The sequence below is a fragment of the Tachypleus tridentatus genome, chromosome 10, assembly GCF_004210375.1.
Source record: "Tachypleus tridentatus isolate NWPU-2018 chromosome 10, ASM421037v1, whole genome shotgun sequence".
NCBI lineage: Eukaryota > Metazoa > Arthropoda > Merostomata > Xiphosura > Limulidae > Tachypleus > Tachypleus tridentatus.
In genome coordinates, this window is record NC_134834.1 from 121,375,348 (window position 1) to 121,389,116 (window position 13,769).

The following is a 13,769-nucleotide window of genomic DNA, read 5'->3' on the forward strand; positions in this document are numbered from 1 at the left end:
ATCATGTAGCTGATAATACTAAAGTGAAACTCCATTGTTTTATACCTGTTTCTTTCCAAGTGATTTGGACTCTGGAAGCGATCCATCTTTTTTCGATGCTGTGAAAGGTATGATCTACTCTGAAGTAGCAGTTGTGATATCCCAGAATGAAAGACATCCACGTTTTTTGATTGATCTTTTCCAACAGTTGAAACACCTTAATAACAACTACCAGAGGGAACAAGCTTTGACGGTCTTACGAGATCTAGCACTGTTGGGCAGAGCACCAGAAACATTTCCCAGTACAACAGGTCATGAAACAAAAAATAAGGTACTTACGAATTAATAGTTGAATTGAAGTGGAAAAAAACAACTGAAAAGTTAAATTCACAAAATGCCATAAATTGAGGCATAAACTTTCTTAATGCATGGCAAAGAACGTAGTTCAGAAAAAAAAATTTGTTTTGAACATCACTACAAAACTTAAAAAGGATCTTTAAATCCCTAGTTTCACATATGCCTAGTCTACCTGCTCAGTATTTTTACTTTATGTATTAGAGAAAATATGAAGCTCACTGTGGTGAATGAAATATGACCAAAATATACTGCCTGTATCATTAAGGGAAAGAGGTTTCATTGTGGATTCTGAGTTATTCAGTGCCATGAAAAAGTAGTGATACTTTTAATCAGTGTGGTAACCATAGGAACGATAATATGAAAGGCCTTATAGGAGGCCAAAACAGTTTGTAAATGTTTTTTCTACTACACTGTATTGATACATAGCGGGTTACAACTTCTGAGGTATATATTTAGTTATTTATAAACTTATTTCAAGTTTTTTAAATATTAAAATTATATTTTATAATTCATAAAATTATTGGAATTGCTATGATGTCAGTACCCAAATGAATAGCATGGATATTTTTTGTATATGTAACATCAGTGTTCTTGAAGGTGAGGAGAATTATGTGTGAATTTAGAAAAATAGTCTAACATGTTCTTTACTTTTCTTGTAAGAACAAACTTGTTTAGAATGTCCTTGAGTGCCAGGTGTGTGAGAAAATGTCTCTGAAATTATTGTAAGTTTAATGAGAGAGTGTTCAGTGTTTTTAAGAGAACAAATGTACAAATATAATAAACTCATTCTGTTGTAACACTTTTAAAAAATTAGTTGGAAATGTAACAGTTAATGTATCATAAGCTGTGAGTGTCCTCACTTATTTGTCATGTTCATTTAATACCTTAAAATTTGTAAAGGTAAGGGCATGTCTCTTCTCACAGTTTAACTTTGTTAGCTAGTTATAAAGATAAATTCATAATTTTCTACTTCATTTTAGTATTGTTTGGATACAGAAATTTCTGTAAAGCCAATTAATAAATTAACATCCTCAGGTTAAGAACGACCATAATAGTTAACATGAGTGACATCAGAGCTAATTCCTTTAATACTTTTGTCTGCTTTTTAACCCTCATCTACATCCACCCAAATTATATATATATATATATATATATATATGAATGTATAATTATATATGTTATAATGTTCCATTAATGTTATTACAACTAGTTTTAATTGCTTGTTTTGTTGTTCTTTTATCTAAATATTCAAAATTATAATATTCTATATGACTATTTTTATTAGTGCCATCTTATTTTTCATGTGTATATCTTTCATATTTAAGTCATAAGTGTGAAACAGTCTTTTTATTTAATACTTGAATGGTATTTACAGTCTATTAATTCTCCTTACTTGTATGTCAAGGAGGCACCAAGGAACTGGAATTATTCTCAGAACAAATTATCACAGTCTACTCAGAAGGTAAGAGAGTTAAAGAGTCAAATTCCTGAGCATGGAAAAGGAGACACTTCTGAGAGTAAGACTTCGCTGTTGTATGACCAGTCTTTTGCTAGCAGCTCACTGGGAGAGACAGCAATTCATCTGGACAGTGAAGTGTGTATACTTGGGAGTAGTTAGTGATATAACTTTATCAACAGTATGAGTTTATAAATGGTTCTTATATTAGGTACTCTATTCTGCCTTAGTTACTATAACTACAGAGAAATGTTGCTGTCATAAAATATATAGTTATTTCAGGTAGTTTGTGTACAGTGTAAGTTTAATACAATGTTATTTGGTACAGAGAAGTACTAAAGTTAGAAACAATTTAACTTTCTCAACACTGGCTTGGTCAGTTTGACTTAACTACATGACCTCTTTACATTCACTTAAATTCATTATAGATTAAATTTTTCTAACTTTCAATATGTTGTATCTTTACAGACTTTGGCAGTCTTTTAGTTAACATTAAAAATTTAATTTTTTATATGTGAAAAATGTATAGAGAAGTGTTTTTAATAAACTAATAGAGGGGTTTGTCCATTGATATATCAACAGTTTGTGAATAGTCCATTTGCTAAGTAATTTTCATAAGATTAACATTTTTTTTCTTATCTCAAAATTCTTACATTTTTTTTCTATAATTCCAAAAACTTACTAAATACACTTCATAATAATTGTTTTTCAGTAGAACTTTGTATTTTATCTGTAATTTCCTAACTCAAAACAAGATTGGTCAATTTGACCAAACAAAAAATTAAAATAAATATAAATTGCTCACTTTTTCTCTAGAATGACTTCAAGTTGTAACATGAAACTACATTCATTTACCCTAAGTAACTTTAACCTCTTAACAGTATGTATCATTTTATAATTAAACTTTATTGTTTTATTGTCTTTTAAACTGTATCTAACTGCTATCTTTGCCATTATAAGTTGTAAATCACTGGGCATGTACAGCTCACATTATGCTGTCAAATTACATTACTCATATGTTTGTAATGTGTGCCTTATGAAAGATTTTTGTTATATTTATTTTACCTAACCTAAAAAGAAATGTTTACACTGTAGTTACTATCACTGGCTTTCTGTCTGTGAGACGTGGGTCATTACAAAATCATCCAAGCGTGTCATTAAATTTCTTTCTGGAATGCTGCTTATACTCTGAGTAATATTGACTGTTATTTGTTCAGGAAATAGTATCACTCAATATGTTGTTTGATAGTGGCACAGCAGTACTTATAATGCTAAAAACTATATATATACCAGTGGTTGGCAGAGCATATGTAGTTCAGCTTTGTGCTTAATTACAAACAAACAAATCATTTGATATATGAAACCTTTGCTTTCTATTGGCTATAAGTAATATATAAATAACTAAATGTAAGAGAGAACTATTAACATACCATGAAACAAATGGTGTGGCAGGAAGGGTCTGATTTTCTGTTGATAACCAATCAAAATTGAAGGCTATAAAAAGCATTATTTGTCTGAGCAATAATAATTTTATACTGAGTAATATATGTTTAATTTCTTACTCTTTCAAGGGGTGGTGGATAAAATAGAGAAGACAAGATGCTTAGAAAAAAATGTTAAATGCCATATTAGGGGAAATTTAGGATTGTTTTAATATTTCCTTGTAGAATAAAGAACTTGTATATTATCAAAACACAGATTATATTTGTAATTTATGTATTATACATTAGTTAATTTCTTAATTTAAAACTAAATATCAAACAAAATTCTAAATATTAATTTGTGTGTAGCTTGGTATGTTGAATGCAGCATTGGTTCAGGTTAGGTGTTTATGGTGTCCAAATACAAAGTCTCTAGTTCCTTATAAATTATAAACACACATTACCAATGTAGCTGTAATATAAAATGAAGAATCTTCTATCTTTTCTATTTGTTGAGATATTACTACATTTCCCAAATCAAACACAGCAGTTCCACTCACCTCTTTCTATTTTTGAAAATACTTGTTTACATACACCTATTATGATATTAGAATAACCAGTTGAAAACTCATAATGTCCCTCTGGTGGTTTTCTCAGTCTGTTGAAGGTGAGAAGTTCCCAAGTTTGTTTCTGCCTTTAATTGTCAAAAGAAATGGTAAGTGAAAATGTATAAAAACATTTTTCCTCAAATACAGTTTACTTACTGAGCCTGATAAATTACAGTAGAAATTTGCAATATGTTTAGAGTAATGTTTAAAATTTGGTTGTTTTAAGTGGTTTTGTACAACCTTAACTTTAGAGTGTGCAAAATTTTAATATTACTAATGGTAAAAAGTTTATTGCTCTGTCCTCACAGTGTAGCATCTTGTACACTGAGAAGTTCTAATGTTAGAAACAGTTTATTGTACTGTCCTTACAGTGTAGCATCTTGTACACTGAGAAGTTCTAATGTTAGAATCAGTTTATTGTACTGTCCTCACAGTGTAGCATCTTGTACACTGAGAAGTTCTAATGTTAGAAACAGTTTATTGTACTGTCCTCACAGTGTAGCATCTTGTACACTGAGAAGTTCTAATGTTAGAAACAGTTTATTGTACTGTCCTCACAGTGTAGCATCTTGTACACTGAGAAGTTCTAATGTTAGAAACAGTTTATTGTACTGTCCTCACAGTGTAGCACCCTGTGTACTGAGAAGTTCTAATGTTAGAAACAGTTTATTGTACTGTCCTCACAGTGTAGCACACTGTGTACTGAGAAGTTCTAATGTTAGAAACAGTTTATTGTATTCTGTGTAGCACCCTGTGTGCTGAGAAGTTCTAATGTTAGAAACAGTTTATTGTACTCTGTAGCACACTATGGGCTGAGAAGGAATAATGTTAGAAACAGTTTATTGTACTCTGTAGCACACTATGTGCTGAGAAGGAATAATGTGAGAAACAGTTGATTGTGCTATCCTTACAGTGTAACATTGACTGAAAATGATAGATTAAAATTTTCTATCCTGTCTACATCAGTGTGCAATAAATAAAGTGACATTGTGAGTAAAAATGACATAACTGTTTTGAAAGGTGAGGTCATAAATGAATACCATATCTTTTTCAGTATTTTGTATAAATCATAGTCAGATATAAGTGCTTCTATTTGAAACATAAATTGAGAAATATGTTCATAAATATTAAGTTGAAAGTAATTAAACACTGGAAGGTTTGTTTTCTTTAAAAATTCGTAGGAACAATAAATATTTTATGGGATGATTATCTTCTTACATGACGTGTAGAGTTGACTATTCCAAAACTTAGTAGACACACGTTCTTATATTTCTTCCCTTTGATACAATTAGACTTACAACATAAGAAATTGAAATTGTATTCAGCTTTGAACACTTTCTGTTATATTGAGCATTAGTCCTGTACATATTAATCTGAAAGAAACCACGAATGGTACTTTGAAAAAACACACACTACAGGTTAGGTACATAAGAAGACCCTCACATGTCAAACAGACCCTTCTATGGTTACACTTAAATAGTTGCAAAGATCTAATTTTTTAAACACGTAATTCCTTTTTAATTTTTTTGTAAACAGGATTTTAAGGATCCAACTGAAAACATCTCCCCCAGTCATTCAACTGGGGCTAGACAGAAACGTCCACAGTCAGATGGGGCTGTAGCAGCTTCAGCTGTAAGTATTTTAACTTTAGACGCGTGTAAAGAAAAAAACTGTTACATCACAAAACTGAATTTATGAACACTTGTTTTACTGTTGAAAGCCATGTGGTTAATGTATCTGATCAATAACTTATAATAAAACAAAGTTCCATAAATATCATATTGAGAATTTGTTTTATAAATCTAATAAACATACAAGAAGTTCATGAAAATTCAAGTAAAAATATACACTGTAGTGTAGTTTTGAACTCCCAAAATGTTTGTGGGACAGCAGTATGTTTGTGGATTTGCAACACGAGAAACTAGGTCTTGATACTCGAGGTGGGCAGAGCACGGATATCCCTTTATGTAGCTTCATGAAATGCTCTTCAGTGTTAGTACTGAACATAAAATGAATTCAATCAGCAGTGAAGATAATTGTCAAACAAGAAATATTTCTGCCTCATACCTCAAATGGTTTCTTAGACATTAGATAAAAGAAACCTTTGTTACAGAACTACTAGTAATATATATGTATGTATGTAGTCTTTAGTTAGGTTTTAGTATTCTGGGTTGCTATAATAAGAAAGAAGAGGTGCTTTTCCTCATAGAAAAGCCATTGCAACATATCTCCAGACTCTAGTAAAGAGAAAGAGTTGAACTATTCCAAAGTCATAAAATTAATGTTGTATATAGAAGGTGTTAATTGACCACCATATCTCTGTACAAGTTAACCTGAAACACTGGGTGAACTTTAAATTAAATAAAGAGTGCTACATAAATATGTAGCATGTAAATGGAGCATTAAATTACCATTAGGAGGTGCCACTTCCAAGAGAGAGTTCTTGCATTATCTGTAGTAGTGGAAAGGGATGGTGGGCTACAAAAATATTTGTGGTTAAGGTTTAGTGGATCAGATTTTAACTGTATCAATATACTGTGTTTGTTCAAGTATTTAGTGCATGCCAGAATGAGAATTTAAGTTAAAAATAGATTCCAACAATTTGTACTTTTCAGCATTTTGAAATTGGTATTTAAGCAATTAAATATCACCCTACTAATGTTTCTTTTTGAGACTAGAGTTTTATGTGGAAACTATCAACAGTAATTTTCCCAATGTACCCTAGGTTGTAAAAGAGTTAAAATGAAAGTTTAATTGTCTTCCCCAGAAGAATGCCTCAGAAGGAACTGTGAAGCAGCTTGAATCTCAGGTTGAAAAAATAGTTTTAGATTTAGTTCCTTTTCTACGTCACCATTTACAGCAAGAACTCACCCCTCAACTGCAGGGACAGCTGTGTAACAGAGTGCTTGGAACTCTCCACCAACCTCCTCACACCCGTTGGCACGGTTCTTCAGAAATCAGCTTCTGCAGATCCTTCAGCATACTCTGGCTAGGTTTTCAGGGAAGAGGTAAGCTTAGAGATAGAACTGATTGATACTCAAAGGAAAGCAATATAATCTCTAAGGCTCTTAAAATAATACTTTAAGTACTCACTTTTGGGTGAGTGGTTGAGAGGAAGAAGTTTGATTTTGGGTATTATAGAAATTAAGTTGTTAGGAATGAGTAAACTGGTAATGGTCTTGGACATTGTGTCACTAGGCAGTTAGAGCAAAGAAATAATAGGTATATCCAAAGGTTCTCATGGATATTGTGTCACTAGGCAGTTAGAGCAAAGAAACAATAGGCATATCCAAAGGTTCTCATGGATATTTTGTCAACAGCAGTTAGAACAAAGAAATAATAGGTATATCCAAAGGTTCTTATGGATATTTTGTCACTAGGCAGTTAGAACAAAGAAATGATAGGTATATCCAAAGGTTCTCATGGATATTTTGTCACTAGGCAGTTAGAACAAAGAAACAATAGGTTCTCATATCCAAAGGTTCTCATGGATATTTTGTCACCAGCAGTTAGAACAAAGAAATAATAGGTATATCCAAAGGTTCTTATGGATATTTTGTCACTAGGCAGTTAGAACAAAGAAATAATAGGTATATCCAAAGGTTCTCATGGATATTTTGTCACTAGGCAGTTACAACAAAGAAATAATAGGTATATCCAAAGGTTCTCATGGATATTTTGTCACTAGGCAGTTAGAACAAAGAAATAATAGGTATATCCAAAGGTTCTCATGGATATTTTGTCACTAGGCAGTTAGAACAAAGAAATAATAGGTATATCCAAAGGTTCTCATGGATATTTTGTCACTAGGCAGTTAGAACAAAGAAATAATAGGTATATCCAAAGGTTCTCATGGATATTTTGTCACTAGGCAGTTAGAACAAAGAAATAATAGGCATATCCAAAGGTTCTCATGCACATTGTGTCACTAGGCAGTTAGAGCAACGAAATAGGCATATCCAAAGGTTCTTATGGACATTGTGTCAGTAGGCAGTTAGAGCAAAGAAATAATAGGCATATCCAAAGGTTCTTATGGACATTGTGTCAGTAGGCAGTTAGAACAAAGAAATAATAGGCATATCCAAAGGTTCTTATGGATATTGTGTCACTAGGCAGTTAGAACAAAGAAATAATAGGTATATCCAAAGGTTCTTATGGATATTTTGTCAGTAGGCAGTTAGAACAAAGAAATAATAGGCATATCCAAAGGTTCTTATGGATATTTTGTCACTAGGCAGTTAGAACAAAGAAATAATAGGTATATCCAAAGGTTCTTATGGATATTTTGTCACTAGGCAGTTAGAACAAAGAAATGATAGGTATATCCAAAGGTTCTTATGGATATTTTGTCACTAGGCAGTTAGAACAAAGAAATAATAGGTATATCCAAAGGTTCTTATGGATATTTTGTCACTAGGCAGTTACAACAAAGAAATGATAGGTATATCCAAAGGTTCTCATGGATATTTTGTCACTAGGCAGTTACAACAAAGAAATAATAGGTATATCCAAAGGTTCTCATGGATATTTTGTCACTAGGCAGTTAGAACAAAGAAATAATAGGAATATCCAAAGGTTCTCATGGATATTTTGTCACTAGGCAGTTAGAACAAAGAAATAATAGGAATATCCAAAGGTTCTTATGGACATTGTGTCACTAGGCAGTTAGAACAAAGAAATAATAGGTATATCCAAAGGTTCTCATGGATATTGTGTCACTAGGCAGTTAGAACAAAGAAATAATAGGTATATCCAAAGGTTCTCATGGATATTTTGTCACTAGGCAGTTAGAGCAAAGAAACAATAGGCATATCCAAAGGTTCTCATGGATATTGTATCACTAGGCAGTTAGAGCAAAAAAAGAATAGGCATATCCAAAGGTTCTCATGGATATTTTGTCACTAGGCAGTTAGAGCAAAGAAACAATAGGCATATCCAAAGGTTCTCATGGATATTTTGTCAACAGCAGTTAGAGCAAAGAAACAATAGGCATATCCAAAGGTTCTCATGGATATTTTGTCAACAGCAGTTAGAACAAAGAAATAATAGGTATATCCAGAGGTTCTTATGGATATTTTATCACTAGGCAGTTAGAACAAAGAAATGGTAGGTATATCTAAAGGTGTTCTTATGGATATTTTGTCACTAGGCAGTTAGAACAAAGAAATAATAGGCATATCCAAAGGTTCTCATGCACATTGTGTCACTAGGCAGTTAGAGCAAAGAAATAGGTATATCTAAAGGTTCTCATGGATATTTTGTCACTAGGCAGTTAGAACAAAGAAATAATAGGTATATCCAAAGGTTCTCATGGATATTTTATCACTAGGCAGTTAGAACAAAGAAATGGTAGGGATAGACTAAGATTCACAGGGATATTTTGTCATTGTCACCACAGTTCAATAATAAAGTGAAATGATGGGCAGAGTCTTAAGTTTCTTGGATATTGTGTCACCACAGGCAGGTAGACTGTTAGTGATATTTTATAAAGTTTACAGGAACAATTGTGCTACAGACTAGTGAAGTATGGGAATTTTAGTTTTATGAAGTCTTTCAGAAGAAAGAAGAGAAAAATAACTGGTTGAGAGAAACTTGAGTAAAATTGTAACAAAATATATAAGTAGTGTTTGAAAGAGTTGTATATTCATGTTGATAGTTCATCTAAAATCAGTGAAACAAGAGACAGGTACTTGATTATTTAAGGCAGGATTAGAGTAAATAGATTGATGGGAATTGTTTCCTTTTTTTATTAATTACATTTGTGTGCTAGTAATACCAAGTGTGGGGAGTGCATGTAGCTGATTCAGTTTTATTATACATCAGAATCTTTAACAGCTTACCCCCAAAATGAAATTTTTTTAGAGAGGATTGGAGTATATTAATCTGAGACCTTGAATGTAGTCAAATATATAAATCAAAAGGATTTGATTTCCTGAGTCCAAAACTGTAATTAGATCACAAATTAGTCGAAATATGACAGAGCTATGAGTTAAACATTTGTATTTGAAAAAACAAAATCAGAGCTATTCTTTGAGCCACTGTGTCAAGGCTGATAAAAAATTGAAAGGTTTATCAGAAATGGAGTATCAGCTTTCAACTTGTGTAGCTGTAACTATGATATCAACTTTCAACTTAATGTAGCTCTATGTAGGTACCAGCTCTTATCGTAGATTAGTTGTAACTAGGATATCAACATAGTATAACACTAAGTTGATAAACTGTGTCTAAAGAATTGGATTTCTATAAATTGATATATTTGTATGGACAAATAGAATCAAGATGATGGTAGTTGAATATAGGTAAGTGTTGAGTAAACATTCATACATTCAGATGTGATCAGGGAATGACAAAACATGTTAGCATGTTTTCAATATCAGCTTGTCTTCATCACTTTGTTTCAACAAGAGCTACATTTATTATGAACGTTTCTTGATTTTCTAATGATCTATCTACCTCTTCTGTACGAACGTTTCTTGATTTTCTAATGATCTATCTAACTCTTCTGTACGAACGTTTCTTGATTTTCTAATGATCTATCTAACTCTTCTGTACGAACGTTTCTTGATTTTCTAATGATCTATCTACCTCTTCTGTCTCTCACTAAATCATGTTTTCTTTCTTATATCGTTTCTTAGATTTTTTAAAAATTTTATTCATTTTTAGTTTATAACATTCACAGTTCGTATAAGTAGGGTTCATATTAAATAAAAAGTTGTGGTGCTCCATGTTTTAAACATGCCATTTTTTAATTCAAATAATAACTAACATTCAGATCTTTGACATAATATATAATGGTATTGAAAGAGCTTGTTATAATATTGTATAAATAATGTATGTATAAAATATCCCAACTCAACATGAGACTTCTAAGTGACAGTTGAACACTGATGTCCAAAATTAGCAACTGTTAATTAAACATTTTGTTATTTTCATGTGTTTTAGAGCTTTCTCTAAACATGGTCATTTACCAATTTAAAAAAAAATCCCATTGTACTGCTGTTTAAATGTGTTTTTGGTGCTTTAACCACTGAGGCAATTTGGACAATCCCAGTGGGCAGCAGCTTTTACATATATAAATATCCTTTTATCTTATATGTAATCCTAATCACTTTAGGTGTGAACAAAAAGAATGAAATCAATACTGTCAGCCAGACTTGATAGCTACACTTATAGTATTCATAATATAATTTTTACATCAAATATTCATTCATTCATTAGTTAGCAAATCCACAATTTTTGTTCAACTGAGTGCGAGCTCTAATGAATAAATATTTGCCATAAAATTATCATCAGTGCTGGTACTATGGCTACCAGCTTGGTGGCAAATTTTCATCCTATAAATCATATGTTCAATTTCTTTTTAGTTACACTTTTTTTTACCAAAGGAGTTATTATTATTATTATATATTGTGAGTTTTGTCAATACACACCAACAGATCACAGTAAATAAGAACGTGACACTCAGAAGAGACCTGTACATTACAGAAGAAACTGTGATTTTTATAAAACCTTTATTATAGAACAATTTGTTTACACTTCTAATGAGGCATATCAGTGTAAAACAACTTTAAAATATATAAGGTAATTGTGTTTACCTGTGTGAAACTGTGTTAATAACTTACTTTATAGTAATGCCATGGAATCTGGATGAACAGTTTCTGTATGTACTCAGTACAGCTGTATCAAGTATCATTATTTATGTTAATTAAGATAATATCGCATAATACTAAATGTTCTTTGATTTGGATAATTTATTGAAACTTAGCAAATGTGGGTATAAAATTGACAATGAATAATGAATAATAACTGTCCATTCATATGATTCTTTTTAAAATCTGTGTAAGAAACTGCTAATTTAGTTCTTATGGCCTAACTAATGCTCATGTATCTGCAAGTGCTTTCATACTATAGTTTTCCTTCTTTAAAGCAGGTGCCTTTAAACTGAATGACAAAAATCTTAAAATTGTCCACCTTTAGGCTTAGTTGAAGCTGTAGTAAAAATTTCTGACCAATAGCTGACATAACTTGATTTCACAGGCCTGTTACTCATAACTCAGAATGGTTTTCTATTGAATTGCTTTACACTTTTGGCTTATATTTAAACCAAATTTCACATTTAATTGTAGATTGTAAAAAACTGTAAGTACACGAAATGTGAAAAAGTCCATGAAAATTATTTGTTTATTTAAAAAAACAAAGTTTTCATAATGTTGGTTAGAATAAAATGTTCCATCAAAATTGAAGATGATGTTTTTGTGTATTTGTAATGGATTGTCTTTAAGTTTGGTATGTGAAGTAAGAGTCCACTAGAGCACATTCACTGAAAATGTATTAGTTTGGATTGACACAGTCCAGGGTCTAGAAAATGGAAAAGTTATAAACTATCATTCCTGTTAATAAAACACAGCAGGTTATTTTGGTCACATGACACATTAGTGTGTTTTAATCATTACAACTTTTCTGCTGACATTGTGTTACTTGTCTCATTACTTATTTGACATGCTGTAAAATTTAACAAGCTTGATTGAAACATGATTGTTACAATTGTTCATTAACTTAGAATATGCGGGTGTGAAGAGGAACTTGTGATGGAAGTGACAGAAGTTGTGTTTAAAGAATTGGCTTTCCATAAGTTGATGGCTACTCGCAAGAACAAACAGGACCAAGAAGAAGGCAGTTGTGTGGAGGTACATGTTGAGTGATTAACTGTAATATGGAGCCTTGTCAATAAATAGCACTTTTTTTTTCCGTTGAGCTATGAGCAGAAAGTTATAGCTCCTTGTATATCATTTTTATCCTTTTCTTTGTGTCACCTATTAAAAGAACAAATAATCTTTTCTAATTGTTTGTTATCTGACTGTCCTTTATTAAGTTGTCATTATGTGATGTTTTTTAATCATACGTAATTGTGAATTAAGGTTTTATTTTATGGTATATCTTAACCAGGATTGTACTCAGTATCCTTCATGTATTTATTATTAGGAGTTTTTAGGTATATCCAAGTTGCTAATACTGTATGATATTGGTAATCTCTTGCATGTTGTTTAAGAGTTCCACAATTTACCATACTAAACCTTGTTATCCTAATTTATCCGTTTTTTAATGTAATGGCTTCATTACAACCACTTCTGCACTTGAATTTATAACTCAAGTGGAACAAAATATGAAACATAGATATTTAAAGTATAATAACCATTGAATATTGTTTAACCATGGTTAGGTTTTGAAGTAAGTTAGTGAGATAAAACCTACACAAAATAATTGTATACTGTGTGATCATGTCTGTAACATTGGCCCTAAAGCTGTTTCATGTATACTTATTAGGAAAATGCAATCAAAGATCTAATGACATCATGCAATTGTCCACTTTGTTTACAGAAATTGTGCAATAAATTATTTTTGTATGTCATTCAAACTAATATAAGTGGATAGTACTTATCTTACTGCATTTTATTTATAGTAATTATCTGTACAACCATTTTAGAAACTGGATGTAAATGATCACTGAATTATAAGTTTATTCTGTGACAAAGGTCCATCAAGAGAATCATTAGTTTCAAATTACAAGTTTGAGTTTTTTTTAATGAACAGGAGCTGCTAAATAAATTCTTCAAATAAAACTTAATATAATTTTATATCATTTTATAATATCAATTTTACCAGTATCATTTTATAATCACTTAATATCATTTTCATCATAAAAAAAACATGAGGTATTGTGTTGGAAGGAATAGGCAGGAAGTGTACATAGTTTTATGTTTTATAGGTTAATAAGTCAGAAGAAAAATCTGATTCTGTATGCCCAAATGGTGGCTTTGGTGAAAGAGAGATTCCTGTGTCATCTTCTCATCTGGTACATGAGGTATGGTGCTAATTAAAATATGTAATTACTGTTAGCTATCTAACAAGTTGGAGAAATATCTGTATTGGTGAAGGGATTTAATTATG

General features: G+C 31.4%; 1 protein-coding gene across 3 annotated transcripts in view; it reads left to right on the forward strand.

The window, feature by feature from the left end:
* Positions 1-13,769, forward strand: part of LOC143230219 (uncharacterized) — a 75,277-nt gene that overhangs the window by 49,015 nt on the left and 12,493 nt on the right. For 2 of the 3 annotated variants that reach the window (XM_076463362.1, XM_076463365.1), the window contains 6 exons: positions 61-310; positions 1,742-1,930; positions 5,358-5,453; positions 6,589-6,829; positions 12,382-12,508; positions 13,588-13,683. In XM_076463362.1, coding sequence (XP_076319477.1) covers positions 61-310; positions 1,742-1,930; positions 5,358-5,453; positions 6,589-6,829; positions 12,382-12,410 — 805 coding nt within the window. In that variant the 3' untranslated portion in view covers positions 12,411-12,508; positions 13,588-13,683. The remainder of the gene's footprint in view (positions 1-60; positions 311-1,741; positions 1,931-5,357; positions 5,454-6,588; positions 6,830-12,381; positions 12,509-13,587; positions 13,684-13,769) is intronic. The other variant, XM_076463364.1, reaches the window with a different exon arrangement.